The sequence below is a fragment of the Camelina sativa genome, chromosome 18 (genome assembly GCF_030686135.1).
Source record: "Camelina sativa cultivar CO46 ecotype springtype chromosome 18, ASM3068613v1".
NCBI classification, from domain to species: Eukaryota; Viridiplantae; Streptophyta; class Magnoliopsida; order Brassicales; family Brassicaceae; genus Camelina; species Camelina sativa.
The window spans coordinates 3,369,557-3,394,601 of record NC_141897.1 but is presented as its reverse complement, the minus strand read 5'-3'; the positions used below and the strand labels follow the sequence as shown (position 1 = coordinate 3,394,601).

General features: G+C 36.3%; 4 protein-coding genes and 1 long non-coding RNA gene across 21 annotated transcripts; 3 read left to right on the top strand and 2 right to left on the bottom strand.

Annotated features, from left to right (window-relative positions):
- Positions 1–74: 74 nt before the first annotated feature.
- Positions 75–4,433, top strand: LOC147921453 (uncharacterized). The gene is made up of 8 exons (XM_087497694.1): positions 75–106; positions 164–257; positions 344–402; positions 444–513; positions 649–746; positions 2,977–3,291; positions 3,513–3,567; positions 3,663–4,433. Exons 1-8 carry the CDS (start codon positions 75–77, stop codon positions 4,431–4,433), a joined length of 1,494 nt encoding a protein of 497 aa, XP_087353820.1.
- On the top strand, positions 1,019–10,683 carry LOC104760442 (TIR domain-containing protein-like). The gene is made up of 3 exons (XM_010483368.2): positions 1,019–1,177; positions 9,275–9,824; positions 9,944–10,683. The coding sequence occupies exons 2-3, from the start codon at positions 9,313–9,315 to the stop codon at positions 10,476–10,478; spliced, it is 1,047 nt and encodes a 348-aa protein (XP_010481670.1). The 5' UTR covers positions 1,019–1,177; positions 9,275–9,312; the 3' UTR covers positions 10,479–10,683.
- Positions 10,684–11,303: 620 nt separating this feature from the next.
- Positions 11,304–13,734, bottom strand: LOC104760441 (putative arabinosyltransferase ARAD2). The gene is made up of 3 exons (XM_010483367.2): positions 12,658–13,734; positions 12,070–12,435; positions 11,304–11,980 (listed from the first exon to the last, which is right to left on the bottom strand). Exons 1-3 carry the CDS (start codon positions 13,591–13,593, stop codon positions 11,942–11,944), a joined length of 1,341 nt encoding a protein of 446 aa, XP_010481669.2. The 5' UTR covers positions 13,594–13,734; the 3' UTR covers positions 11,304–11,941.
- Positions 13,735–16,422: 2,688 nt separating this feature from the next.
- Positions 16,423–18,641, bottom strand: LOC104760440 (uncharacterized). 17 transcript variants are annotated; one of them, XR_015588229.1, is made up of 6 exons: positions 18,168–18,641; positions 17,659–17,840; positions 17,373–17,510; positions 17,029–17,060; positions 16,750–16,844; positions 16,423–16,654 (listed from the first exon to the last, which is right to left on the bottom strand). It is a non-coding gene; the product is annotated as an uncharacterized LOC104760440 (long non-coding RNA). The 17 variants fall into 17 exon arrangements; XR_015588230.1 differs by having other exon boundaries at positions 17,603–17,840; positions 18,168–18,621; XR_015588224.1 differs by having other exon boundaries at positions 16,756–16,844; positions 17,603–17,840; positions 17,958–18,620.
- Positions 18,642–21,045: 2,404 nt separating this feature from the next.
- On the top strand, positions 21,046–23,084 carry LOC104763109 (F-box/FBD/LRR-repeat protein At2g26030-like). The gene is made up of 4 exons (XM_010486525.3): positions 21,046–21,234; positions 21,371–22,318; positions 22,398–22,535; positions 22,623–23,084. The coding sequence occupies exons 2-4, from the start codon at positions 21,377–21,379 to the stop codon at positions 22,896–22,898; spliced, it is 1,356 nt and encodes a 451-aa protein (XP_010484827.3). The 5' UTR covers positions 21,046–21,234; positions 21,371–21,376; the 3' UTR covers positions 22,899–23,084.
- Positions 23,085–25,045: the final 1,961 nt, after the last annotated feature.

Sequence of the window (25,045 nt, the reverse complement as noted above, 5' to 3'; positions counted from 1 at the left end):
TAGTAGAAGAGCATTAATTGATTAATTCATCACATCTGATATTGTTCATTACATGAACTTAGTAGTAGTAAACAATGGTGATTTTACAAAAGGAGATATTTTCCTAGTACATGTGCTAAAACATTTTCTTATCTTCTCTTTTGTCCTCTTTTTGTTGTTGCAGCAGAACTGTCCCTCCTCTTGTCGGCCAGATTGTTCATGCCGTTGAAGTATGTCTAAACGAAGTGCCAGCAAAAGACGTCAAGGCTATGTTTACAGTAATTTGGTTGGGTGCCTTTCTTGTAGTGTCTTTCCTTAGCTTTCTTTCATACATGATTTTCAATGATTTAAAACCTTTCAAAAGTGGCAAATGGATGCTTGGCTTTCCAACAATGGCTGCTATCCTACTCAGTATTGCGTTTTGTATTGATTAGTACACTTGAACCTCTCTCTGTCCTACTCAGTATTGTGTTGTGCAATGTTAACTACTTGAACCTCGCTCTGTCCAAACTTCAAAGACATCTTGGTAGTCCTGTAAGTCTTTGCTTCTTCATTTGGAATGTCCATTTTTCTTTCAGTTTCCCTTTGTAGTCAGCTTTAAAAAGTTTTCCTACTGTATCAGAATGTATGATACCATTGGTGTGAATGTGAGCGCATATTTGAGCACAGTTTTCTGCGTCTCTTGCTTATTTGCTTGATTCTTTCTTGTTAATGCATCTTTTGCTATATATGATCATTCTTATTGTGTTGTGGTACCTTACGACAAGGTATTTTCAGTACTACTACGTCCATATTTTCTACAAATTTAAAGCCACTTCAAAAAACCAGACTACTTAAGAGCCCGCGGATAAGATCCACATAAGAGCATAAGTAAACTTCAAATGAGGAAGGGACAATGATGAAATCAAAGGGAAATTTGGCCATAATTAAAGGCCAACTCGTTTCCGCATACATCAGTCACCAACCAAAGCCAATAAACTTGAGTATAATGATAATGATGTTTTGGGTTATTAAACTTAATCTAATCATTAATCACGTTGTCGTTTCCTTTATAAAATAATCACATCCTTAAGCCGCCATCCTCTCCAGAACAGAGAAAAAAATCATATATGGTCAAAGCACCCATAACCCATTCTTGAAAACCCAAAATTTGTATCCTCAGAGATCATCATCAATTCTCACCGTCTTCAAACTTTAGGTGAGTATATATCTTTACCCACTGATCTTCGTTTCTGAATATTTCTAACCTGATTATCATGTTTTAATTTCTATCTTGGTACGTAGGCTTTTATTTTCTCTTAAATCAGAGCCCCTCTAGAACTCGTTTATAGCCAGATTATACCTATATCATCGTATCGTATGGTTTTCAGATATTGACTATTTTGAGTTTCAATTGTTTTAACAATACTTATAGATACCTTGTTTAGAAATTCAAAAGACCGACGACTTTCATATACATGTAATTAGCTTCATTTTTCTTGTCTTTTGACCTTTTATATATATATAAGATATCAAATTTTGTAAATATATATTATGATTTGAGAGCCAAAACATCATCGATGTTTTCCTTGGGGTTTACGATGTTACAGCGTTGTTTGTATTCAGAGCTGAACAGATTCAAGTGTATAGAGAAAATTTGCTCCATCACCATATATAGATATAAGTATATAACCAAAAAGAGAACTGTATGATGGAGTCTCTCCTATTACACACATATATTTATCTTTTTGATGAATATATATTCCAAGACTAGACTATAACCCACAGTATACCGCGGAGTAAGTTTTTTTTTTAATGTACTATTTTAATACTAATTTTGCTAATATACTCTTTTCTTAATTTTAGTGATTTAATATAAAAATCATGGTATACCGCACAATAATTTTTCTTTACTACAATCTTAATTAAATCAGTTTGATTCGACATATTTTATATTGGTGTTGTTAAAACATTAAAATGAGCATTTAACCCGTATGTGGGGGTTATTGGTTTGAGATTTGAATAGAGTTTTAAAATTTTTAAATGTTATGTAAAATCTGTTGTTATTAGATCGAGATTTTGTTAAACTCTGTTAAAGTTTAATGTTATTAGTTTGTGATTTGTAAAAAGTCATTTAAAATCTTAATAAATTTGGGTTATTGGATTCAGACTTTTATAAAGTCATTAAAAGTTTTGTGTTATTCAATTTAAACAAAAGAATCTAGGATTGTTAATGAGTTCAATTATTATGTTATTGGTTCATGATTTTAGACACTTTCTTTACAAAATAAAGTCATGGAAAAATATCATAAAAATACATGGATTGTTTGGAGGACTTTACAAGATTTTAGAAAACTAATCAACAAAACTCTCTAACAATCTTTCACTTATTCACTTTTAATGATTTTGTTGAACTCTTCAAAAATCTTCATAAATCTCAAACCAATACCACCCTCTTAGTATTATTAATTCAATCTTGTAATGTCATATAACCCGTCATGTAATATAACTCGTTTGTGTAATTTAGAAAATTTAATATGTTTAAATATTTATAATTTTAAACTTTTTATTAAGTTTAGATTTATTAGTTATAAATTATAAACTTCTTAAAATTTTGTAATTTACTATATATGTATGTTGAACACACACATTTTATATTAATTGAGTATTATATGTTTGTTTTAAAAAATTCAAATCACAATATATGCAGGAAAATATACATTTTTTATTAATTTTATGTATTATATGATGATTCACTACATTTAAATTTTAAATCAAAAAGAGATGATAGGAGAATATTTTTTTTAATTTGGAATAAATCTTCTAAATCTCTTTATTAATTATAAAACATTGTATATATGAATAATTGAAATATTTTAATTGTGTTTGGTTATAAAGATAGTAGAGAAAGTTAACTAAACTTGTTTGGATATGAATATAATTATTACATAGCATTCAATGTAAAAACTTTCCAAAAAACATTTTTAAGCAAAAACTGCTGCAAAAATACTAATATAGACATAAGGCTGTTCAGGATGCTTTAGACATAACGCAGTCGGATGCTCTGCTACATGAAGAAGAGAAATTACTTCAGGAGTTTGAAGTGGTCTTAGAGCAAGAGAAGATACTATGGTTTCAAAAATCAAGGGAGAAATGGATCGCCTTTGGTGACCGGAACACGAAATATTTTCATATGTCCACAGTTATCCGTCGGCGTCAAAATCGGATTGAGATGCTCCGAGATGATGAGAATATATGGATTTCTGATGCTAAAGAGCTCGAGGACCTTGCTGTGGCTTATTACAAGAGGCTTTATTCCTTAGATGATGTGCCGTAGGTGGTAGATGCATTGCCAGGGGTGGATATGTTGCTCTTACACGGGAGGAGAGAGAGAGTTTGAATACGCCTTTTGTTTCTGCGGGGGTAGAGGAGGCTGTACGTAAAATGGGGGGTTATAAGGCCCCAGGACCTGACGGGTACCAACCAATTTTCTACTAGAAGTGTTGGGAGACGGTAGGAGATTCAGTTGTCAGGTTTGTGTTGGAGTTCTTTAGCACAGGTAAGCTGCCTTTGGGGATGAATGATGCTCTTGTCGTTCTAATAGCAAAAGTGGCTAAACCCGAGAAGATAAATCAGTTTATACCTATAGCCTGTGCAATGTCCTTTTTAAGATAATCACTAAGATCTTGGTACTACGGTTGAAGAATGTGATTGGTAAGCTTATAGGACCAGCTCAGTCCAGTTTTATACCGGGGAGGTTGAGCACAAATAACATTGTGATAGTTCAGGAGGCAGTTCACTCGATGAAGAGAAAGAAAGGTCGTAAAGGATGGATGCTGCTTAAGCTGGATTTGGAGAAGGTCTATGATCGGATCCGATGGGATTTCTTGGAGGATACGTTGTATGATGCTGGGTTCGAGTACCGGTGGGTTACCTGGATTCTTCAGTGTGTTAAGGATCCATCGATGACACTTTTGTGGAATGGGGAGCTGACACCAGCGTTTACACCAGCGCGAGGCCTAAGGCAAGGAGACCCATTGTCTCTATACCTCTTTGTATTGTGTCTTGAATGGCTGTGTCATATGATAGATAGTTCTATAGGAAGTGGGGACTGGAAACATATAACGTTGGCACGGGGTGGTCCTAAACTATCACATATCTGCTTTGCTGATGATCTAATTCTCTTTGCAGAAGCATCAATATCCCAAATACGAGTCATTCGTTGTGTTTTAGAAAGGTTCTGCAGGGCTTCAGGACAGAAGGTGAGTCTGGATAAATCCAAGATTTTCTTCTCAGGTAATGTATCGCATGATCTTGGGAAACAAATCAGTGATGAAAGTGGTATTAAGTCAACAATGGACTTGGAGAAGTATATAGGGATGCCGGTTCTTCAAAAAATAATTAATAAGGAAACATTTGGGGAGGTGTTGCAAAAAGTTTCATCGAGACTTGCTGGTTATAAAGGGAGAGTTTGAAGTCTTGTTGGGAGACTGACTTTGGCGAAATCAGTGCTCTCGTCAATTCCAGTCCATACAATAAGCACTATTTTGCTGCAGAAATCATTGCTGGAGGATCTTGATCGAGTGTCGCGGAACTTTCTATGGGGTGGTTCAGCTTAGCAGAGGAAGCAGCATTTGATTGCGTGGGATAGGGTTTGCTTGGCAAAGAGTGATGGTGGTCTTGGGATTAAGAAAGCACATGACATGAACAAAGCTTTGTTGGCCAAAATCGATTGGCGCCTGCTTGATGATCGGACTAGTTTGTGGGTGATGGTGTTGCGCAGTAAATACAAGGTCACGGGTATTTATGATCAGAGTTTGATGAGTGCAAAGAAACCAGGATCCTCTACCTGGAGAAGTGTGAAAGTAGGGCTGCGGGAAGTGGTGTCCCAGGGTTTGAGATGGGTAGTTGGAAATGGGACAAGCATTCATTTCTGGGCGAACAAATGGGTCTCAAATATACCTTTGGTAGAGCGTGCATTTTAAGTCTACCAGCAGGATATAATGAGTTGCGAGTGAAGGACTTGTGGCGTCTTGGCTCCGCGTGGAATCAGGATATGATTCAGCCGTATGTTTTACATCACACAAGACTGGAGTTAGCGGCAGTGGTGGTCGACACTGTAATAGGGGCATGAGACAGGTTGTCTTGGGGTGAAACAGCGGATGGGGAATTTACAGTTAAGTCCGCATATTCTATGTTGGTTGCAGATCCTTTGCCTAAACAGAATATGACAGGGTTTTATAACCGTGTATGGCATGTTATTGTGCCAGAGAGAGTCAAGGTTTTTATTTGGTTGGTTCCTCACCAAGTGATACTAGGATTTTTGTGTGTCTATCCTAGCAGGTTCAGTTAACCTTATGCAGTTGTAATACTTAAGGTGTCAATCCAGTTGGGAAACTTCACTAACAATTAAGATGCAATCAAGATATCACAAGTCAAGTCAATTCAAAGAGAGTGTTTTTGTCTAACAATCCTAGAATGATCAGAATGCAAAACGGTAATGTGTTCTAGGACTAAAAACGAGAATGTATGACAGGAAGCAAAAATGAATGAAAACAGAAAACGAGTCTAAGCATGAACTAAAAGGCAAGACACGAAACAGTCTCAGGAATGTAATAAATATCAGGAAGAAAGAGGTCCTAAGGATGGGAGTAATTTATGTCGGTGAAGTCTCCTAGTCTACAAAGTGTTTAACATGCCACAAGCAATCTATCCCTAGACAATGAACATCACAACTTAGCTAATCCAATCTCTTGGTAAAAGCTACTCAGACTCAACCACTTCCATACCCAGCTCTCGCTAGAGAAACATGGTTGAGCAGGCATGACAAACAAGTTCATTCATGTCAACAAACATCCTAGACAACTAATCTCTTAGGCTAGGAACGTAAGTCTCTGGCACTAGTTGGTCAGACATTTCATCAAACACCTTTTGGGTGTAGAAATGTCTCGAACCTAGTTCTAATTGATCAGAGAGAAACTAGCATTTCTAACACTAGTCCAGAAGAGAATCATACAAATCAAAGCTTAAACACTCTACATCCTAAGATCCTCCACCTAATCTATCACATCCTCAAGAACTACCACACTACTCAGATCCGAAAATCATCATCAAGGATACAAATCCAGAAAACATTGAACCAAGCATAATAAGATAGATAGAAATGAGAAGAACAACTTTGCAGAAGAAATCAAGTGCAAAAACTGAATAAACTCAAAGGTGTCGGAATACAAAGTCTAAGAACGTTTTTGGTGGCTTGGGTAAACCTTCAAGAAAAGAACGAGATAAAAGATAAGATGTCCAGCCAAGGCTTCACAAAAAGTATTTATAGTAGTACAACATGGAAAACCCTAGAACTTAAAACGACAAGGTAGGGAATCGGTTTTGGGAATCTCCTGAAGCGTGTAAGACGGAACGTCTTCCTGACATGTGCAAACGAGTCGATGTGCGTCCAGTCCTCGATTGATATATGAAAGTGGCTCGAATGGTGTGAGTGAAAGTGGCTCGAGCGTGGTCGGTGAAAGCGGCTAGAGCGTGGTCGGTGAAAGTGGCTCGAGCTGGGTGTATACACATCTACTAAAACGATGATAACTCTTGAACCACACCTCCGATTGGCTTGAAATAAACAGCATTGGAAATATGATTCAATTCTCTACAACTTTGGTGAAGACGTAGAAAGCTAAATCCCACTCGAGTGGAACGGCTCGAACGGAGTGGCTCGATCGAGCAGATGAGACTGGCTCGAGAGACGGTTCCGGGAGTGTTGTGAGATTGGCTCGAGAGAGGGTGCCGAGAGTGTTGTGAGATAGGCTTGAGAGGGTTCTGGGAGTGTTGTGAGATTGGCTCGATTGGTGCAGCTCAACTGGTGACCTGAGAGTGGCTCGGTCGGACCTCTGGAGAGCATGGCTAGTGAGAGTGGCTCGATCGGACGCTGGTGAGCATGGCTCGGACGGACGCAGGGGAGCATGGCTCGGACGAACGCGCTTCCAATGTCTCCTCAATACCTGAAATACTCCGAAATGCACAATGTATGCAAGGATGATGCAAGAACTACCTAGACATGCAAAGTGTATAGAAAAGACTTAGAAAATGATGTAAAACAATCAGTTATCCTAGCTAAATGCATGATAAATATATGCTGAGGAGAAAAAAAATATAGACATATCACCAAGCTATCATGACTAATGCATAGAGGTACCGCCGTCACCTGAGTTCCACGAATGTTTGTCAGATATGTAATGGGGGAGAAGAAACCATAATGCATGTGTTGAGAGATTGCCCTTCGGTTGTTGGTCTCTGGGGGCGTGTTCTACCAAGTCGCATACGGCTGGAATTCTTTTCTGGATCGATTCTTGAATGGTTATATGCAAATCTGGGATCTGATGTTGGTTCAGTAGAGAGTTCTTGGTCCACGCTGTTTGCAATGGTTTTGTGGTGGATTTGGAAATGGAGGTGCGGGTCTGTGTTTTGAGAGGTCAGTCGCTGTCGGGATAAACTTCAATTTGTAAGAGGATTAGCGCAGGAAGTTCAGAAAGCGCATATGTTGGCCAGAAATGGAGTTGGAAAGCCAACGTGGGTCGAACGAATGATAGCTTGGAAACCCTCTGCACAGGACTGGATGAAGCTTAACACGGATGGGGCGTCCCGTGGTAACCCGGGATTGGCTACAGCGGGTGGTGTGTTACGCGACTCTACTGGGTGTTGGTGTGGCGGATTTGTTTTGAATATCGGGATATGTTCAGCCCCTTTAGCAGAATTGTGGGGAGTCTATTACGGTTTATACATAGCTTGGGGGAAGAATGTTCGGAGACTAGAGTTAGAGGTGGACTCGGAGCTAGTTGTCGGGTTTCTATTGACAGGGGTTAGTGATTCTCATCCTTTGTCTTTCCTGGTACGCTTGTGCCATGGCTATTTATCAAGGGACTGGTCAGTCCGGATTTCACATGTGTATAGGGAGGCTAATCGTCTAGCAGATGGGTTAGCTAACTATGCGTTTACTTTACCATTAGGATTTGAATTACTTGATTCTGTTCCAAATGTTGTATCAGAGATATTTGGGGAGGATGTCCGCGGAACTGCGCTTCCAAGGCATACTTTGTTGTAATTTTTTCTTTAGTTCAATAATATAGGGAGATATTGTCTCCTTGTGCACTACCAAAAAAAAATACTAATATAGATTACGGTACCAAATAGTGTAACAAAAGACTCAATTTGCAATTAATTATAAAACAAAATTACAACTATAACCTTGAATAATATATTCACATATAATTGACTAAAGTCACCACATAGCACATAACTTCTCTCAGAAGCAATTGATGAAATATAAACTTTATGGTAACTTTAAATATTTTACTCCATAGCACTAATTTGTTGGGATACAATCCAAGTCCCATATCAAAAGTTTGAAAACACTATCATTAATATATAAGGGTTAGGGTCAATTCACTAACTGCGAGTTAGTTATTAGTTGGAAGCCCAATATAAACCCAAATTAACATGGTATCAGAGCCCAAAATTCAAGTTCTAATGGAGATAGAAAAATGGATACGGACATGTCTCTTGTTAACCCAAGTAAATGAGCCCAAAAAGGGATTTATTATTGGTTCTAGATGGAATTCGATCTTGAGATGGGGACAATCATTAATATATAATGGATTAGGATCAATCCACTAATTGTCAATTGGTTTTAGTTGGAAACCGAAGATAAACCCAAAATTTAACATAACTAATCTTCTTTTTCCATTTTAACTCTCTGCTTATTCATTTGTTGTTTTTTGTTTTTTTTTTTAACTTGAGAGTTTCACATGTGACATGAGGCATGAACCTAGAGACCCTAAAACGACTTACAAGGGGTGTTATTGTCGACACAAAGTGTGTCTTTGTGGTCTTGCATTTGTTATATAATTCAGAGACTCAGTGCTGATTTAAACTTCTTTCTATTTTGCTATTTCCATATATTCCAAGTAAGTAATCTACGAAATAGTAAATAATTTTAGACAAATCCTTCCAAACCTTCTGGGAGACAGCATCAGTAATGAGTTTGAAAAAGTCTGTGTCACCACCATACGATCCAGAAATGCATATTTGAATGTGGCTGACTTGTAGTTTTCAACTGTCCTTGTTTTAGATTGTTTGGGAAAAACTATTTTTGCGTTGCTACTTCTTTGTTTACTGATAATGTTGATATCATCCTCATGCAATTGAGGAATTGTTTACCACGTTTCCCATTATGTTTTTGTTGTGATATTGCTTTTATAATCATTGTTACTAACGTTGAAGATAAAATAAAATTATATTTTTATGTGTATGTTAGACAAGTGGAGTATTGTCAATGCTAATTAACCAACAACAATGGCCGATGCCTCCCCTCAAGGTGGATCCAATCCCAAACCCCGCCCACGCCGCCGCCTTATTCCTCGTCCTCAGGTTTTCATCAGTTTCCGTGGAGAGGACGCTCGCAACTTCTTTCTAAGAATGCTCGTGATGATCTTAGGATCTCGAAAGATTAACTGGTTCACAGATACCCGCTTACCAGTAGGGGAGAATTTAGAAGAACTCTTCACGGAGATCAAAAAGTCAAAAATCGCTATTGTGATCTTCTCTAAGAGGTACTCAGACTCTAAATGGTGCATGGAAGAGCTTTCCATTATAGACGAGCTAGCGAGAGACGGTAAACTTAAGGTTGTCCCAGTCTACTATAAGGTGAGCCACAGCGACGTGAAACACTTCCAGGGAGAGTTCGGCAAAAGTTTCGAACGATTGAAAGATAAATATGAAATCAATGAACCAGAGAATATCTTGAAATGGAAAGCCTCTGTGGAGTCAATCGCAAAGAGAAAAGGCTTGCTCTCTTACATTGGCGGGTAATGATTTCTTAATGATCCTTAGTAACGATTAATTACGGTGTAATTATAGATTAGTTTGAATACAACTATGGCGATCTTCTTTATTTTTTGTTTTTGTTTTCGACTCTGTGTTGCAGCAAAGTTCCAGCGCCTCTTCATTCCCAGATCGTTAATGCTGTTATTGCTTACTTAAACAAAATGCCAGGAGGAAAGGTCAAGCCCCTGGAAAATAAACTAACGATGACAGACGTGTTCATTTTGGCCTTTGTTGTAGCTTTTCTTTGTCGCTACATCATATCCCCTCTGTTTTTCGACAATGCGGATTTTTTCAATAATAAGAAGTGGCTGTTTGGTTTCCCGACAGCTGTTGCTTTCTGGTTCCAAAACAACAACAAGAATGATCAGAACAACCCATCTCATGGCACAACTACACCAACCCCTTCCAACACCGAACCACCACCACCTCCTGGCACCAGACCAAGCCCTTCTAACTTTAAACCACCACCACCTCCTTTCACTAGACCAACCCCACCACCTCCTTTCACTAGACCAAGCCCACCACCTCCTTTCACTAGACCAACCCCACCACCACCTCCTTCTTTTACCAGACCAACCCCTTCCAGTTTCAAACGAAGACCACCACCTCCTCGCACCGAAACACCATCTCCTTAATCGGTTGAAATACTTATTGGAGACATTATCTAAGTAGGAATTTGTATGTTTGTTGTTGGTTTGTATGTTGTTTGATATACACATGTGTGTGTGTTTATTACCTTCAGAATAAGTGTGTTGCTTTTACTTGATTCTCTTTGTCCAAAGACACCTTGGTAGCCTTGTATGTCTTTTATGAAGTATGAACACATTTCTTTTTCCTGGATCCTTTCTTGTTAGGTGTTAAGGCTTGCTACTAATTTTGCTTGCTTTCTTAATTATCTTCTGTCATAGATGGTCACTTTTATTAAGTTGTGGTAGTCAAATGTACAAAGTGTATTCACAACCTTAAAGCAGTTCACACTATTTGGTTGGTGTACATTACAACTATGTATAATTGTTATTTACTTCCATATAGAACAAAAAAAAAAGAAGAGCTGTCCTGTTTTACTCTGCCAGTCCTGTGGTCTGATTCTCCTCTGCTTTTCCGTGATACGAAAAATTTCCAGAGTGGATCTTATTAGGGCTGGGTATTCGGATAACCCGTTCGGGTTCGGGTATTACCCATTCGGGTTCGGGTAAACGGGTTTAGAAAAATAGAACCCATTGGGTATTTTTAGATATATGGGTTCGGTTCGGTTTGGGTACTATCGGGTTCGGGTCGGTTTGGGTTACAAATTTTAGAACCCGATTAGTACCCGAACTACCGGGTACCCAAAAAAATATAATTAAATTTAAATAAATTTAGTTAAATTTTGACTTACATAACAAAATATTTCAGATATTTTGATTATTTTTGATATTTAGGTATAAAACTAAATGAAATATTCAAAATTATAATCATAATTTGGGGTAATTGCATTATATTAATGATAAATATTATAAATATGTTTATATGTTCGGGTTTAATGGGTACCCAAACGGGTACCGGATATTACCCGACCCTAACCCGAATCCACGGGTATTAGAAAATAGAACTTAATAGGGTTTTATAGACAAACCCGTACCCAACCCGAACCCAGTTTTTCGGGTCGGGTTCCGGGTTAGGTATTCAGGTACGGTTTTTATGCCCAGGCCTAGATCTTACGCTTCCGTTATACTGATCTTGTCTGGCAAATTTAGGATAAGGTCGATCAGAACAAACCACCAACACCAAGTTTCACCAGGCAACAGCGTCATTCATAGCTTGGTTTAGGAAACGTTTTCTTTGTCCTTCCAGTCTTTGATTCATCATTAATAGTGAGCTCGCTTGTTAATCCATTGTGGGATCCAGTAAGTCCTGAACAAATAATGTACTTACTGTACTTGGTTCAGTTTTGCGAAAGGCTTAAAAATCTGCTAGACACCATGGATGATCCCGGTCAGGTTTGAGCATAAACAAGAACATTGTGGGACACTTCCTTCTCTCTTTATCATGCGCTTCTCTCGATTGATCATCAGTTTGATTAGCGGTATCTTCTGAGTAACTTGTCTCCAGATTTCGTTCAGACTTCCATTTGGATGTGTATAGTCGAAATATCAACCTACACGAACCAAGTCCAAAAATTTCACATACTTGTTTTCATTATATCCAAAGGAACTCCAAGAAGACAAAGCAAGAAACTCTTTTTACCTCTTTCATTGTCTTTTGGTACTTTATAATCTTTTCTGGTTTCACTTTCCTCAGCTTCTTAACCACAAACCCCGGTTTCAACGCAGCATCACTCTTCAAGAATATACAGAACTTTCTGTAGTCTATAACATCTTCAAAAGGTAGCTCAATGCCATCACTTACAATCACCGGAACACATAAACTGGCTATTGAATCAAATAATCTGCAAGCAGTAGGAGTATCACCAGCTGGATGTAGACAAAACTTAGAAGTATGCATTCCTTGTTTAGCTTCACTCCTATTCTCTCTTGTTTGTGTTCCATGTTTGATCACAACATCGTCTTCGTTCTCAAGAAGCTTGAAAAGCAAATCTCGCGCTCTTCCTCCCTGTCAAACACACACAACAGATCACATTAGAAACAAACATTGTCAAAATCAGCATCCGCGTTACACCTTTCCGCAGTTTCTTCCAATCACACAAATGAGCAAACAAGAACACTAACTAGTAACCATGGCGGGATTCTCTATATCTAACTCAGAAGTACTCAACTTCTAAAAACTCTATTCCAAATGCAAGATTCAAGAACAGCATAGATCACAAAATCTTACATCTTTACGATATCGATTTCCCATGAAGAACAACAAGTTGTTCCTCTGCTTAACTCCAAACTCGCCTTCATAAGCATCAATCCTATGAGAATAAGGTATGATTACGTCTTTCACAAGCGACCCTTGGTCAGCTCTTAACCGGCCAAAATCCGCTACAAGCAAAACCGCATTCTTGACCCGATCCATGACCCGTTTCAACGCATTCGGGTCACCTGCAACGATCACGTGATCCCTCCCGTTGTTCCTCCTCCACCACTCTTGACCTTCCAACCAACCCACCAAACTCTCCTGCATCTCCTCATCACTGTACCCAAACCCGGATCCAGAGTGACCGGGTCGACCCGAATTCACAATCAAGCTTAACGAAGAGAAAGCAGAGACATAGAACAAATCCGCCTCAGCCGGATCGAAAACCCTGACAATTGGAGACCCGACCCGTTGATTTTCGGGTCGGGTAAGATCCGAGAAGAGATACCACTCGTGCATATGCTGATGACCCGGATATTTCAACCCGGAGACGTCATCAATTTTGTTATCTCCGCCGCGAGCTAAGCCGTGCTGCTCGATAACTCCGTAAGTAAAATTCGTCGGCAAGTCGTACATGTAAACCTTGGTTTTACTCGAATTCCCAGAAAAATCGAAACTTTCTCGGGAATCTGAGCCAGAATCAGAGTAAAAGCTTGTGTAGAAGAAGGTGTTAACAAAGAGGAAGACTAAGAAAACAGAGAGAAACGAAACAGTGAACTTCTTGGAAGATGAATTATTATTAGTGTTGGGTTTTCTGATTTTGGGGTTTAATCTCTCTTTCATTTTGTACAGTTCCTTCTTCTTCTTCTTCTTCTTCTTCTTCAGTCGAAGAAAGAGCTTTAGAGGTAACAAGTACCAGAGAAAGAAGAAGAAATTGAGGTTCGTTTGGGAAAGATAAATAAATATCATGAAGATAGAAAAGCTGATTCATATTCACGAGACACGAGTTTTCGAAGTCTTGAGGAAATCGACGTTTGAAGTTCAAATTAAATTTTAATTAATTTAATACTATTTTAAGTCGGTACCTACAGCTGTTAGGACTTTAATCTCTCGGGCCCTTCATCTCCATTTCCGTTCTATTTAACCCCTAATAAAACACATATATTTGAATATTTATTTTTATTTAGATATCTAGTTAAAGACTAATAAATTTAAAATTTTTGATATATTTACAACCCAACCTTATTTTGGATCTAGACCCATATTAGTTTTGGATTATCCATATCCACTTTGAATCTTAATCACCTAATTTCTTTATTCTCTTTTTATTTTCTAATCTTCTTCTTCGACTTTGGTGAATCTGAATCAAATGAATCTTCTCATCTTCTTCTGTTTTTTCTTCTCATCTTCTTTTTCTTCGACTCCGATGTCATGGAAAAGTAGGCGAATCTGCTCTATTGATGGTAAAGGAAAACATGAAGCTCTAAGAGAGAAGAGGATGCTCTCTCCATCAAAGTTCATCACTGCTCTTTTTATGATTGGGAAAAAAGAACTGATCTTTGTTTGTGTATTTGAAAACTTGGATGTTCATTTGGATATTTGTCTTTTGTGTTTATGCAACTGGTATTTTCAGGTACAACTGAAATTTTTAGAGACAACTATGTTCTGGAGATAACAAATAAAGTATTTTGGTACCACCGAGTAAATCTAAGTACAACTATGTCTTTGAAGAAATAGTTAAAATATGTCTCATTTGACAATTATTTTGGTACAACTGAGTAAATCTAAGTACAACTATGTATTTTGTGTTTAACTTTCCTCGCCGTCAAAAGTTCACATTGGGACAGGACATCTAGCGCCGTCAAAGAACTAACATGTGTAAAATAATATTTTGCCCCAGCAAAAAGTCATATAGTTTTTCAGTTGTACAAAAATGAACATAGTTGTTTTTTGTTCTATAAACCACAAAAATTAGTTCTTCTGTACTCTAAATCAAAATTTTATTTGTATTTATGATATTACGTAATCAAAATACATTTACTATGTTATCTTGTATTTAAATGTTTGAAACCACCATTATTTCTTGATTTTCATAACTTGTGGTTGTTATATACAAAGTAACTTTAAAAGACTAAGGTTGTCTATTTAAGAATTTGGATTTCTATGATTTAAATTTGTTTTTTACATGTGAAGTAGATCTATATGTTAAAATTTTGTGGTTGTTATATACAATGTAATCTTAAAAGACTAAGTTTTTATATATTGGTTCTAAGTTTTCTAATTTAATAAAATTCTGCAAATTAAGCAAGACAATACAATTATTTATCTTCTCTTGAAATCCATCGTATATTTTTTCTAATACTTGAATAGTATCCATCATAAAGAAAGCGTATGACTGAAGTATTTTCATTGTCAACTGCAAAGAAAAGAGAAAAAAACGGTCTATAATTTTATATTTTTCCGTAGCAGTCCATCAACATAATTGTACTCATTTGTCAGTTGCATCAAATTTTTGTATCTGTAATTTTTTACATAGTTGTATTCAATGGTCCTAGTTGTCCCATATCTGCAATCCCTAATTTTTTTACAAATCTCGCATTTTTTTCGTGGTTAATGAGAGAGAAGAGATAAGGTTTTATTATCTTGGTTATTTTTATTTTTTATTTTAGATTTAAATTTATAATATAATATAAGAAGGGTAGAGTTGGATTTTAATAATATTGGAAAGGGAAAGGGTAGTGAGAATAAGTGGGGTTTTTCAAATTAGATATGAAGGAAAAGGGGCTAGAGAGATTAAAATCCCAGCTGTCATGAAATGTGTATAAAACAATTTTTTTTTCTAGGTGAATTTTATAATGTTAAATGTCGTATCTAATTCATTATTTGACGGCAAAAATATAAACTGTTTTTTCATATTTAATTAAAATTTTAAACAGCTATAATAAGGTGCGACTACTCGCAAAAAATATGGGACTTGCACGCCAGCTTACTCCTCTCCATGCCGAGTCAGATGGACTGCTATGGGCGATGGAAACGATGCTATTAAACAGCTATAATATATAAGGTGCGATTTGAAACAGATTGTTCAAGCATTCCTAAGATACTTGATGAAATGGACGATTGGCCAACTTTAACTACGGAGGTGGAAATTTTTTCTAGGCTGAGAGAGAGTTTTTCTGTGTTTTCGATATCATTTATTGCTAGAACAAACAATGTTGGTGTCGATTGTCTCGCTAAGAGCGATTGAGTACGTGGAACAATTTTCTCCTAGCAGATTCCAGAGTGTTTAAAGTATCATGATTTTTGCGGTCAAAAAAAGAAAAAAAATCTTCTTAATTTTTAGATGAAATTCTGAACCAAAAGGTGCATGCAAAAAAATTGGTGATATGGCCTTGGTCGAACGGACATCACAACAAGTATGTGATAGTCTGTTTTTGCGGAAAAAATCTTCTATAACATATCCCTCACAAAATATGTCTAGTACACTACAACACATATCTACATTGATAGCAGTAGAGAAAAGTTATAATATGTCATTCATAGCTTTTTCACAAACGCTATGTTAGGCCACTGTTATCGTAGGTACCACATATACAATAACGCCAGATATGTATGCTATGTTAAAGTCTTCAACCATAGCAGTAGCGAAATGCTTTGTTAACACACTTTTTTAAGTTTTTAAAATAATGTAATAAGTCATTTTTCATGCTATCTTAGGAGCTTCTACCATAGCTCTATTAAAACGATTTAGTTTATATTACAAAATTTATTTAAATTTATTTCTATATAGGTTTCATATTTCATACATCATCTATATATAATATAAATATTTTAACCAAAACAATGTCATACATAAGACCATACCAAGTTTTATACTAATATCTTAAGTGCAGCCAAGTATTGAAACAAAATAAAACAAACATTCTAAGTGCCACCAACTAGATCTTTGAACTCGTAACACCAACAACCAGATTTTCGCGGCTCTAGCCACACCATCCTCGTCCTTCATTGCCTTAACTAACGATTGTACCTGTGTTCAAGGAAAAGCAAAGCTCTTTCATATTAACTTAAGTCCTTAACTCAAGGCTAAAAAACTAAGAGAATTTCCAGAATATTAGACATTACCACAACCTTGTATCTCGGGAATAGCTAGTCATGAGGGACACTAACCACTAGTAAACTAAGTACTTAGTAGAGCAATAAACTCAGATGGGCTCGTCCTGTATCAAACAAAACACCAGTGCATGAACATTTAGTAGAGCAATTCACTGCCAAGCATTAGACAAATAGAGACAAGCCTTGAACATGAAACTGAACATCATGAACCAGCAGGAAATCAAACAACTAACAATTCACCAATTGATGTATCATAAACCAAACCAATTAAACAAGTTTGATGCTTACCTTCACTATCATCCATCTCTCAATGCAAAAACCTGTAACGTAGTTAAACGTTTAGACAAAACAAGAACAATCACACTAATGTACTAACTAACCATTCAAAATACTAACATGTCTTGTGATTAAAAGAAAAGAGAAGCTTCTCTATCTATAAAACTTGGAGAACATAAGAAGAAACGAAACAAAATTCCGTAGTTTTAGAAAAGAGAAGCTGAGGCACACAACTAAGTTTCTGCAGAATCATAAGAATGAATTAAACATAGATAAGTACCAAGTCCTTGAAACTAGAAGCCCATAATGATAAAGAACAGAAAAGCAAAAATGTGTGTTGAACAAGACCAAGTTACCTCAGATTTCCTGTAGAAAGTATGCATATCATTGACATATTCAACCACGGCTAAAGGATTCTTCCCATCACAGAGGTCAATATCGCTCACACACTCTTCTTCTTTATATGCATCTTCAATTTCAATCTCCTTCTCCTCCTTTTGAAAAACACAAGCAATATGAGTATAACTCTAAGAAAAAAGGTTGAGAAAATATGTATAGCATATTTAGGAAAGATGACAGTACACACCAAAGCTCCTAAATTTGGGAAAAAAACAACAAAGCTAAGAGTCAATAAAATCCTACAATCTTTATTCCATCCTTCCACAAACCAATTGTTAGGGTTTAGTTGTCAATCAAATCCCGATAAAGTTTCGATTTTGAGAAAAAGTTTAAACCCAGCAGCAACAATGCCAGAGAGAGAGACAGAGAGAGTAATGTAGATTCGCCGACTGATTCCTCCCAGACAAAACCCAGGAAACAAAAATCTGAGAGAAGAAGGACAATTGTGGATCAGAACAAAGAAGAGAAATAAAACTCTAGCCTGCCAATTGTTTGTAAATAAATTTGATAGTGTAACTAAATAGAGATCACAGAGCACGTACCAATAAGAGGAATTTGATAACTTGGTAGAGTGATTAGCTTACCCAAAAACGTAAGGTTCAATATTTTCTTAATAAAACAAGAAAACTTCAGATTTTTTGTACCAATAAGAGGAATCGAACACATTTCTCTAGTCAAGCGAAGAAATAAGGAAAGAAAATGAAACGAAGAAACAATGGAAGTGAGGGAGTAAGGATGATGATATACTTTACCTTTATAGTGACTCTCTCTCTCTCTCTTATCAAAACTCAGAAGAAAAGAAAAGGGGGAAAAAAGTGTTTTGAGATGAGAGGAGACAAGGAGAAGCAGCGACGACACCGGCGGCTAGGGTTTTGAGATGAGAGGAGACGCTTCTTATCCACATGGTGATGTAGATGGATCGAGAGGAAAGATTGATTTGTGCTCTCATGAGACCGAGGACCTAGGTTTGATTTAGGAGGATTTTTTTTTTGTTCTTTCTCTCTATGGAAAAGTGAAAGTTTTTTTGTGTTGTTGTCAATGGGATGTGGGACTTAAAAAATTTTAGATCTAGGATACATGGCGGTTTAAGTGAAATTTTTCGCTAAGTATTGGCGGAATAAACGATTTTAGCTTTCCTTTTCGTGATTTTTTATCTTAGCATTCATTTAGTACTATGATATAGAAATTAAAATAAACATAGATCTTTCATAGCAGTTCAGGAAAATGAGCTATCTTTTTATGCTATCAATGTTGATATTTCTTGTAGTGGTAAATTCCTAGCAAAAATTGCTATGGATATGCGCCATTTTTTAAAATAATTATATTTTTGCTTTTCGCAGAAAATAAATTATATTCTTGCTATAGATTTGAGAGGTACCATAAATAACTTTTTAAAAAATTATAGTTAAAAATGTTTAAGAAACAACATTAATGTATTTAAAATTAATTTTTTTTACAAAATGAAGTAACTACAAAAGTAAAGGAAATAATGATTTTCTTTACTGAATAAATAATTATTTGTTTTCTTAAAAAATAATTAAATAAAAGAAAAATACATATGTATATCTGATGCGTGGTTTATTTCGCTCCAAAATCTTTTACCTTAAAAAGACCACACAACTGCTACAAGTGCACAGCTAATCGGTAGTAGTATTTAAGGATTGATCTCACAGAGAGAGAGTTGTTGTTCAACAGAATCCAACGGAAGTAAGTAAGGCTAGGACTAAATAAAATGGGGGTTTAGGTTGCCACTGTCGTAGTAAGCAAATAAACGTAAATAAAATGCAAGTAAAAATAATAAAACAAGCGTTGGGCATCAAGGGGAATCACAGGGGTTCAATGATTTATCTATCTAGGAAAGTTTAGGGTTAGTTTGTTTATCAAAAACTCGGACTACGAAACACTAATGAACCATTAACTTAAAGTTCTCAAGATAACCGTCTAAGATCTCTACAATCCGTTACTCAACTGCCGCAGGCAACGACGCATAGATCAAAGCATTTAAAACAGGTTCGATTCTAATCCATGGAATTCCATAGTTAAGGGGTATGTGCTTCCTATGTCTCCCCACACATCTAAGCTAGGTCAAGCACACATGCAAGCTTTTGGCAAAGCACACACACTTTAGATCATAGTTAGTTCATGAGGCTAACTTAAAGCATTAAGCAAAGACTTAGAATTAAAGCATAGAATAAACAGAATTTAAATATAACAAACCCTAAAAATTGCCAACTAAACTAAGATCATCTCCCCCCTTTTATTTATCCTTTTAAACCCAACTAGAAAACTACTCTAGCATGTTTAAGAGAATCATCAAAGCAAGATTTAAATAATTCATAAACATAAAAGAATAAAAAGAGAAAAGGGTTTTAGATATTACTTCAATGGTTCTCGAACAAAGTTGTAAGGATCTTCTCCCTTAGAAACAAAGTACAAAGCAAATAGAATAGAAAGAGTTTAGTGAACTTCAAAGCTTCAAGAGATGGACGAGAGAGGGCTGCTGTTCGTGGCTGTTCTTCTGGTCGTGATCTCTTTGGAGGCAGGTGAAGGCACACTCTAAACCCTAGGGTTTTGTCTAGGTTTAGGGTTTTGTAAGGTTAGAAACGTCTTCTCTTGATAAGTGCATGGAAAAAGGCGGCGTAGGAAGCTTCTAGAACGTGGTGAATGCTAGACTGGGCCGCCGTGGTGGTCGCTGGTCAGGCCTTCAATAAAAGCCCATTCGCTTGTTGCTTCTCCTTACGTCGGTTTAAGATACGTTTCGGTAAATAGGGCATAACTTCCTGGTGAGTAACCTGATTGACTTGATTCTACTTCGAGAAGAAAGATGACTATCTCAGCTTTCTATAGACACCACGTACGTCAAAATGTAAGTCCTGGAAGTTCTTCAAATGTGCCCGTACTGTAAAGCTCTGAATCTTTCCTAAAACGTATTTTCCTTGTCTTTTGGTCTTTTTTGCAATAAAACCTGTAAAACCTTCTTGAAACCTAAAATACTTAATAATAGACATTAAAGTATTGAAATCATATCAAACTTTTCCTAAATGCATACTAAAACTATAGCTAAAATGGATAAAATAATGATGTTATCAATATCATATATGTATTGTATCGATGATGTGGTTTGCAGCGGAGGAGAGGGTGAATAGCGGTGTGGCAACAAGCCAATGGACTAGAGGGCGAGGGAGATTGGGAATATGTGGAAGAGCGGTAATGAAGTATTACTAATGATAGCAAATTTTTTTTATTTATATATAACTGAATTACAAAAAGTTCAGTAATATTTTATTCTTTTTAAAAGTGAACTGTTTTGTAATTCAATAAAAATGGTGAATGGAAACATATGCAGCTACCTCAAAATGACATGTGGATTAGATTTTAATATTTATAGGCAGCTAGTGGTGCTCGCAGAAAACGGTATAAATACAAAAAAAAATATTAAAACGTAATCCACGTCATTTTGAAGTATGGGCTGCCATATCTAAGATTATGGTCATACCTAATCCACGTGTCATTTGAGGTATGGCCACATCGACGTGTCTCCATTCAGAACCATAATCTTAGATATGGTCATATCTCAAAATGACAGATTAGGTTTCAATATTTGCTTCGTATTTATACCGTTTCCTCGAAACACCACGAGTCGCCTATATATTTTTATGACGTGATTGATATGATCACCTTTCTCATCTGAACTCCATCTCAAGCGCCACCCAAAAATAGTTGACTCCATATGTGAATTGTGAGTTTGTGACCCAAAATGAAGTAATCGATTGTATAAACAACTAAACAGTGAAATCTGTCGAGCAAATTGTATCAACGGTGAGTTATTCTCACACCCAGTTCACTCTGTAAATAAATGACGTTAAATAGACTTGTACCCTAGATTTTAGGGATAATTCTGAAGGGTTTTTTTTTTGGGTTTTTTAATGTTATTATTTTTTTCCCGAAATGTTAGGGTTTCATGATGGATTGCAATAACATCAACGAATTGCCGGATTATTTGCTAACTCAGATACTCTCTTACCTTCCCACCAAAGATTCAGTCAGGACAAGCGTTTTGTCTAAGAGATGGGAACGTCTCTGGCTTATGGTTCCTGTAATTGACTTAAATGTCAATAATTTCCCACTTAATGGACAAGCCTTTGCTAGCTTCATTGATAAGCTTCTGGAGTTTAATGCTTCAGAGAACCTATCAATTAACCACAAGTCAAGACTACAAAAGTTCAAGATAAAATATAACGAATTCATTAACTATGGTGATCGATTGGGGGAGTTGCTAGGGACCATGGTTGATCGCAAAGTTAAACATTTAGATGTTGAGGCTGATATGATGCCAAGTATAAGAGATTTCATGCCTCACGACATTTATAAAAGCAAGACATTGGTGTTTTTAAAGCTTGTAAGGGTAGGGCTTGTAAATCCAAGGTTGGTTGTTTCTCTACCTTGTCTGAAGACCATGCATTTGGAAAACAATTTTTATTGTGTGGATGGTCCTTTGGTTGTGGAGAACCTCATCTCAGACTGTCCTGTTCTTGAAGATCTTACATTTGTTAGAACTATTGATCGTATCAATGTAGAGTTTCTGGTGTTTCTTCGTGTGAGATCTAGGAGTCTGAAAAGGTTTCGTTACACCTTTGCGAACGATAGGGGTGGTACTGATTTCTCTGTTGAGATCGATGCTCCACGGCTCGAGTTTATGAGTTTTAAAGATAATCAATCTGATAGGATTGTGGTAAACAATCTGAGTTCTTTGCTCACGATCGATATGGATACTAAATTCGATGTAGAGATTGGTAGCAGTCATTTGAAACTAGGGAGCTTCAACAAGAGAAATACTATCCGTCATTTTCTCACCGGTATTTCTAGTGTAAGGCATATGATCATCTCTAAGCGTACTATGGAGGTATACATAACAACTATCATATATACTTTAATCCTCTATAATATAATTGTTACTTATATCATTTTCTTTCTTCTGGCAGGTTCTTGATCGTTACTTGAAACTTGCACCGCTTCCCCAGTTCGGTAACTTATATCGTTTGCAGGCTGCGTTCCCCAACTCATTGTTACATCTATTGGTCTTTCTTGAGAACTTCCAAAATCTTAAGAGCCTCATCTTGGTAAGAATCTGTTTGAGTCTATGATTTAGCGGTAACAACTAAGAACATTATTTGAAAGATATAGTTTCCTGTTTTTATTATTATCAGGAGCTTTCCGTTTCGACGCATCCAGTTCAGATTAAACTGAGATATGTGCCTCATTGTTTGTCGTCGACTCTTGAACGTGTTGAGATTAAAGGAATGATTATAGAGGAAGAGACTGGGAAGACACTAGCGGGGTACTTTCTTGAGAATTCAAGAGTTCTAAAGAAACTCGTTCTGTGTTTTAGTGATTCCCCTACAACCAAGCAGGCTACAGATATCTCCAAGGAGCTTCATACATTCGTCAAGTGTTCTCGCAAATGTCAGATTATTAGTCATTGATTATGTCACTGAAGAACAGTGTTTTTATTTTAAAGTTAAGCCTAGAATTTATTGACATTAAACTTGATTACTCTATGAATCCCTGAGTGCGTTTGTATATTGATTAATTACTCTAGGCTTTATGGTATGCTTTATATCAGACCTCTGGGAATTTAATACAGCAAGACATGTTGTTCTTTAACGTTGTATAAGTACCAATTGTTTGTTGTTTCTGGAGAAGCTCTGTCGTTAGGAATGCGTAGGTTCTGTATGTGAGTTCTTAGACAAAGAATCAAGCCTATACTAGTTTGATTATTACCATCTCAAATGATATGGAAAATATGGTGTTGGTAAGTAGATAACGTAAGTGGCTAGACTCTAGATATACAAAGACGTATATTTGATTGATAAAGGGGTTTGTAAAAATGGTGTTTAATTTATGTTTCTTTCTTTTGCCCAAGGTGAGCTATCCTTAGATTATATCATCAAGGTGAAGACTCCTCTCGTTCTTTTTATTACAGGAGTGCGAGATTCTCTCCACAACCAACGTTACTCACTCGCCCTCCCAAATAACAAGAGTCCGTTGACTGATTTTATTCTACGAGTAAGTGTGTTTTGAGGTCTCAATCTCCATTTTAGCGTTAGGCCCTTAGCCATACTATGAGACACATTCACAGTTTTCCGGATTGAGTTGCATCTTGGTCTTGAGAGCAAGCTTTGATGCTAAAACCAGCTCCAACAAGAGCTTTTTGTGTAAGTTTAAAATTTTAAGAGAAGAATGGATTGTGTAGAATATGTATGCCGTTGATGAGATTGATGCTCCAGGACTCAAATACATTGACATCTACTCATCCAGTGTAAGACATTTGATCTGAATCTCACTTTCTTGGAGGACATTAAGGATATTCAAGCAACAGAACAACAACAAAGACTTCAACGTCTTGATTCTAACACAAACCACTTTCAGAAAAATCAATAACATACTTAGACTTCAAATCCAGCTTCCTCTGAATATACATGTATTTTGACTTCCATGTTATCTTAAACAGGTTACCACTGCTCCCTCTGTCTTATAAAAATTGATGTTTTAGGATTTTTTTTTGTCTCACAAAGATTGATGTTTTGTAAACTTCAAGAAGTAATCATTGAAATTATTTAAAATTTTGAATTGTTATTGGTTTAAAATTAAATAATATCTCTTTAGTCAAAGAAAAAAATATATTTAAACTCAGTAATCATTGTTTTCTTAAAATGTGTAAAAGCTTCTAAACATCAATCTGAAACCGGAAGTATACGATAAAGCTATATATATAATAAGACATAAAAGAAATTGAATTACAAAAAATACGTTACCAAAGAAAACATTAAAAACAAAACAAAAAAGTGATATCTTTTTCGACTAAGATAATTTTTTTTTCTTTTTTCATTTCACAAACTTGCAATTCTTCCTCCTAATTCCCAGTTCTCACTTCGGCAGCGACAACCCAACCGACGAATCAAATCGACTCTTAAGACTCAGATTGATTGTAATGGCCTGTATAATTTGTATTGTATCTCAGGTTTATGATAAAGACCTTTGATGTTATTTATTTTTTGGAAATTAGGGTTTTGTTTGTCGTGATGGATTGCGATATAATCAGCGGATTGCCGGATTATTTGCTAACTCGGATACTCTTAGACCTTCCGACCAAAGATTCTGTTAATTAAGTCAAGCGTGTTATCCAACAGATGGAGAAATATTTGGTTAAACGTTCCTCGGCTTGACTTGAACGTAAAATATGATTTTCCTCCTGGCAAATGCTTCGTGAGCTTCATTGACAGTGGAGTGTATTCACATTCACCCATGTTAACCACCTAACCGATGATATCTGTAATAACACGTATTGATTTAAAAAATAATGATTTGTCACCATAAAATATATAAATAAAATAAATAACTTAATCAGTAATAATCTTACAGACGCATCAGCCAAAACAATTTCAATGGTCTCTCTAGAGTAAGTGGTGTATTGCCTTCACGAATGAATGATCTTAACTTAATCCTCCAGCTTGTTTTAGATATTTAAATCGGTTATTGCAGGAGGAACAACCATGATTGTAAGCACCGTAAAAAGAATGAAGAGGAAGATATTTAATGCAAATGGTTGCACAACTGAAAAGATTGAAGG

Excerpts from the sequence above, each read along its gene's own strand:
- LOC147921453 (XM_087497694.1), top strand. The coding sequence starts at position 75 with ATGGTGATTTTACAAAAGGAGATATTTTCCTA. Across the intron at positions 107-163 it reads CAAAAGGAGATATTTTCCTA|CAGAACTGTCCCTCCTCTTG; the intron begins GTACATGTGCTA and ends TTGTTGTTGCAG. Across the intron at positions 258-343 it reads ACGTCAAGGCTATGTTTACA|TGGCAAATGGATGCTTGGCT; the intron begins GTAATTTGGTTG and ends ACCTTTCAAAAG.
- LOC104760442 (XM_010483368.2), top strand. The coding sequence starts at position 9,313 with ATGGCCGATGCCTCCCCTCAAGGTGGATCCAATCCCAAACCCCGCCCA. Across the intron at positions 9,825-9,943 it reads TTGCTCTCTTACATTGGCGG|CAAAGTTCCAGCGCCTCTTC; the intron begins GTAATGATTTCT and ends TCTGTGTTGCAG.
- LOC104760441 (XM_010483367.2), bottom strand. The coding sequence starts at position 13,593 with ATGATATTTATTTATCTTTCCCAAACGAACCTCAATTTCTTCTTCTTT. Across the intron at positions 12,436-12,657 it reads GAAATCGATATCGTAAAGAT|GGAGGAAGAGCGCGAGATTT; the intron begins GTAAGATTTTGT and ends TGTGTTTGACAG. Across the intron at positions 11,981-12,069 it reads ACCAAAAGACAATGAAAGAG|GTTGATATTTCGACTATACA; the intron begins GTAAAAAGAGTT and ends TGGTTCGTGTAG.
- LOC104763109 (XM_010486525.3), top strand. The coding sequence starts at position 21,377 with ATGATGGATTGCAATAACATCAACGAATTGCCGGATTATTTGCTAACT. Across the intron at positions 22,319-22,397 it reads TCTCTAAGCGTACTATGGAG|GTTCTTGATCGTTACTTGAA; the intron begins GTATACATAACA and ends TTCTTCTGGCAG. Across the intron at positions 22,536-22,622 it reads ATCTTAAGAGCCTCATCTTG|GAGCTTTCCGTTTCGACGCA; the intron begins GTAAGAATCTGT and ends TATTATTATCAG.